This window comes from Belonocnema kinseyi, chromosome 9 (assembly GCF_010883055.1).
Source record: "Belonocnema kinseyi isolate 2016_QV_RU_SX_M_011 chromosome 9, B_treatae_v1, whole genome shotgun sequence".
In the NCBI taxonomy this organism is placed as follows: Eukaryota; Metazoa; Arthropoda; class Insecta; order Hymenoptera; family Cynipidae; genus Belonocnema; species Belonocnema kinseyi.
Window position 1 is genome coordinate 40741331 of NC_046665.1, and position 4917 is coordinate 40746247.

The 4917-nt window shown below is 34.3% G+C and overlaps 1 protein-coding gene across 4 annotated transcripts in view; it reads right to left on the reverse strand.

Annotated features, from left to right (window-relative positions):
- LOC117180203 overlaps window positions 1–3770 on the reverse strand; it is a 27425-nt gene extending 23655 nt beyond the window's left edge. For all 4 annotated transcript variants that reach the window (XR_004468013.1, XM_033372584.1, XM_033372585.1 and 1 more), the window contains exon 1: window positions 3256–3770. Coding sequence is in view for 3 of the 4 variants with exons in the window: in XM_033372584.1 (XP_033228475.1) it covers window positions 3256–3258 (3 nt within the window). In the remaining variant the exon portion in view is untranslated. The remainder of the gene's footprint in view (window positions 1–3255) is intronic.
- Between the last annotated feature and the right edge of the window lie 1147 nt (window positions 3771–4917).

A 4917-nucleotide genomic window follows, 5' to 3' on the forward strand; every position in this document is an offset into this window, starting at 1 on the left:
TTTTTGCAAGTTGAAAATACTTTTAATTTACCTTGTTATAGAACAAGTTTTTTCAGAGGGGTAAGAGCCGCCGGAAAGAAAATTGAAAACCACCCCTAGTGTATCACAATCAGAAAATTGTCAAAATGAACGCCTTTATACAGTTTTTTTCAAGTGAAAAATACTTTTAATTTACCTTGTTATAGAACAAGTTTTTTCAGGGGATAAGAGCCGCCGGAAAGAATATTTAAAGCCACCGCTAGTGTATCAAATTCAGAAAATCGACGAAATGACCGCCTTCATAGTTTTTTTTCGAGTTAAAAATATTTTTAATTTAACTTGTTCTATAACAAGGTAAATTAAAAGTATTTTCAACTCGAAAAAAAACTGTATAAAGGCGTTTATTTTTACGATTTTCTGATTTTGATACACTAGGGGTGGTTTTAAATATTCTTCTCTGCGGCTCTTACCCCACTGAGAAAACTTGTTCTATAACAATGCAAATTAAAAGTATTTTTAACTCTAAAAAAACTGTATAAAGGCGTTTATTTTTACCATTTTTTTAATTGTGATACACTAGGGGTGGTTTTAAATACTCTTTCCGGTGACCCTTACCCTACTGAAAAAACTGGTTTTACGACATGGTAAATTAAAACTATCTTTTATTGGATAAAAAAAGGTATAAAGGCGGTCGTTCGGCACATTCTGTGTTGTCCCTATCTGCATTACATTTTAGGGCGTTTTACATGTAAAAAGTTTTTTTGGTGACTTCTTCGTATAATACTCATTTTTATGCTTAGCTGAACTAATTCCGGTAGGCTAATTTCAGAAAAAAGAATTTTTTTTTTCATTTCGTTCATTTGAACTTTCGGAACTTCAGGTACATCCAAAACATTAGGTATGGCTACCATATCATCTTATATTATAAATTTTTGTTTCGATGTGGAAAAATCCATCTTTTCTCACATGGAAATTAACCTAAAAAAATTCAAGTCGGCTTTTATTATGGTCCGAATTAATTTCTCTGCCATCATAAAAAATTCGAATTTCTTATAATTTGATCTATAAATGAATGGGAAAGAGTGACACATGACAATTTCAAAGGAAATATCTTTTTCCAATATTATTGTTTCTTACATGAAAATATATTTGAAAATATCACGGAACATATATAAGTGAAGAAAAAAATGTTTACCACCATTCAGAAATTCTATTCTTTTTACATGTTTATCTATTGTAAATTCCATGCGACTTAATGGCTAATTTATTCTTAGCTCATTATTTTAATTCTTTGAATGAAGGATTGCAGTACAGAACTAGATAACCAACATTTTTTTCGAAAAGATTGTCTTTTTGCATACAAAATTCTTCAAAAATCGAGTACATATTGTGTTAAAAGGATTTTTTCAAAAGCTCATTTTCCATATAGTAATGAAAAGATTGATATTTCAAAACCAGATAACGGACTCCCTGCATTTGTCTCCCATCTTCTTTTTTCTTTAATTGCCTAACCTCTTACCTCTTTTTTTTAAATCCTTTCAGACCAACTTACCCTTTCAAATGTTTTTAAATGCAGTAATAAGATACTTATTTTTCTCGAAGAAAAAGTCCTCAAATAAAACTATTTGCAACTATTTTTAGTATCAAAGTACCAATCAAATTCCAACTTGAAAATTGTTATCTTCATCTTCTACAAAAAGCCACTTTTATAAGGTTTCTTTTTTACTTAACTTTTTGTCTCACGATCAGAAACATTAGTTCGTAAAATTATTCTCGTTCATTTATTAAAAGACATCTAAATTTTTTTATTTATAGATATTTCAACGAAAAATCGCCGTCACAGTGCGACACCGTCAAACTAAATCTTTATTTTCCTAGAATAGAATAATTTTTTTGTATGAAAACTTATTTATTCTCATTCAGCTTCTCAATATTTCAGGAGAAAGTTTCTTATTATTTTTAAAAATTAAAAAATAGATCTTAAATCGCTACCTAAAGACTATTTTCAAAAACCATGAAATTGGAAACTCTAAATTCTTGAACGATTTACTCGGAATTGATTAAATTTTTCGAATGAAGTTCATTTTCTCCCAATTTAGCAACTAAATATCTCGGGAGCAAGATTTTAAATTGTAAGACTCCTCATTCCCTTTCTCGAAACTGGATAATATTTTTTAATCATACTTTTTTGGCGTCAATTGCGAAATACTTCAGCTCGAGAGTTAACTTTTGTTTTATCTTTAAATGATAATTTAGATTTTACAGAACGTTATTTCGTTCTCATGAAAAATTCTGATTTTGTTGGTTATCTAGTTATGTATTGAAACCCGTCAAATCTAATTAGTAGTAATTATTGTATAGAAGTTATCAGTAAAGCTTTTGATGATCGGATTCATTTACAATTAGGCAAGTAGATATATCGGCTTTTGACCTAATTAATGTATTAAGTTTTCTTTCCAGATTCTTGTGAGGTATATAATTCTTTTATTAAATTTTTTGTGAAAAAATTGTCGTGGCATCAAAAATAAGTTTAGCCCACAAAAACCTCACATGATTACTTATAGAAGCACACATTTAACAAATAAAAAATAGGAAAAAAATAAAAAGGGGCCCTTAGAACTAATTTTTATTATGGAAAAATAAACTTTAAACACGCACGTTTGGTCTAATATTGGGAAAAAGTGTCGCCCATTACCCTAAAAAAATATCAAAAAGAGATTCTACGACCTAAGTGTACCTACCTGCCTGATTGAAAGGGATCCGGTTTGCTTGAAATCACAAACATTTCTTTCTGCACAAAGAAAATTATGATTTGGCCCGAACAAAGGGTGGGTTTAATACTTAAAATAACGAAATAAACTTTTTTTTCTGGTCAGACATCATGTACCTTAAATGTAACTCATGCATTTCAAATAATAAATAGTGAAAGTGCTTGTGATGTAAGTTGCATGATGCAGTCATACAGTTACAATTTGGCAATAATTCCAAAAATCATGTTCAGTTAAAATTAAGCATTTGTTAATGATAATTTCTCAAATAAAAATTCGCTCTTTAGCATCAGCTGTGCCATTTCTCTAGTTTTTGAACTGGTAGATAATCACTTGTCAAGATCGTACTGCAAGATGTTTCATCACGCATCACGCCTACATAGGTACTCTATACATTCATATGTATTGCATTTGCCTCGCAAACACTATACACACATGCATAGAGATGTAGAGGGGAGCGTGATGACGCAGCAATGACGTTGACACCCAACGTACTGATTAGACTCACCATTGATAGCGATTACTCTGTAGTTAGGGAAGGGGTATTAGACAGCCGCTATTCACGGGTGTGTGGTCGACTGGCGATATAGAACGCTCGGTGCGATAAGAGCCGGTCAACGTGCGTCGCGGTGCGTAAGAAGGCCGCGAATCATACTCGAATCGATATCCCGCGCACTTTTGCTGGCACTTTGCCGATCGCGCACAGAAAACTCATGACTGACCGGACAGCGACTAAAACGAAAAAGGCACGCTCGAGAGTACGAGCGGGAACACGCTTCCCATACACTATGTGATTATGACGTAGACACAACGCGGGAGCGGTGTCGCCGACATTTTAATTTATTTTGGTAATTTTCGTTATTTAAGAGGGGTCCGGGTTGAAAAATACGATAAAGGCGCAGCGTCATATAGGACACCGTGTGGATTTCGCCGCCAGCGACGCTTTCGCGCAATAGTATCGTCACAAAGCCGCTATTTCGTTTGCTTTCTTGCAATGCTTGCTGAGACGAGCACGAGCAAGCGGTATGTTTGCGCATGTTGTGCCTCTCGGTCTCGGCTCTCAGTGTGACCGAAAATTACCGAGTCAAGGCGAAAGTTTCCGAGACCCCTTCCAGGCAGCGGAGTTGTTGGGTGACGAACGAAACTTCAGTGTGATTTTGAAGGGGTTAGAGGAGAATTTGTAGGAGGGGGGGGGGGGTTGGGTTGAGTCAATTTGGGTTAAAGAAGTTATAGAAAACTGCAGAAAGTTAGAGGTGCAGGCATATTGACACAGCGAGGCGAGACTGCGAGTGTTATTTGTGCTTTGTATTCATGAACTATATATAAAGTTTCTAATAAAGTGCTGATTTATTTATTTAAAATTTGTAATTAATTGAGTACGTTAGACATTAAGCAAGAATTTTTGAAATAACTATATAATATATTATATCACATAAATTATTTTAAAAAATCGGCAATTGTCGAGAATCGCGGCTGTACCAGAAGGTTAGGTTAGGGTACAGCAGCGAGCGGGTTAGTTATAAGGTGTGGATGGATGGTAAATTTTAAGATATAGCTGTAAGAAAATTCTGTAAACAAATGGAAGAGTAGGCAAATCAATTTTTTAAGGCCAGCAGGCCGAGAAATAAGCGTTTATCTAAGTAAGGTGCAGTTTAAAAAATACATAACACTTTTTTTTTGTCATTTTGTACCACTCGCCCCACACACATAAGGCTTTTTTCAGTAAGTGTGTTTAAGTTTAATATTGTCGCAACGCTCGAGGTGACTCCCTCTCCCTTCCTGAATGTGTTACGTATTTTTAAAACGGCTTCTTCCAGATGCCATTTTGGATTTTTGGTGAATTAAGGGCATGTGATACTTCGTCGTGTGGTTAATTGGGTACAGTTCCCCCGGTTTTTTTTCTCACAAAAATGAAAATGTTTAAAAACTGAATTCCGAGATGTTATAAAATATCATCACGGATTCCTCAGACTCTTTTTTTGAGGAGTAATAACAAAAAAATTGATTGTGCTGAATTCAAAATTTTATGCATGTGCACTATTTTGAGGTTAGGATAGTTTTTCAGCTCTGTCATTCTAATAATATAGGTCTCTGTCGTACCGATGATGTCGGTAGCACTCATGGACATAGGAAACACGGGACTAGGCATGCCATCCTAACTTGGCGAGCG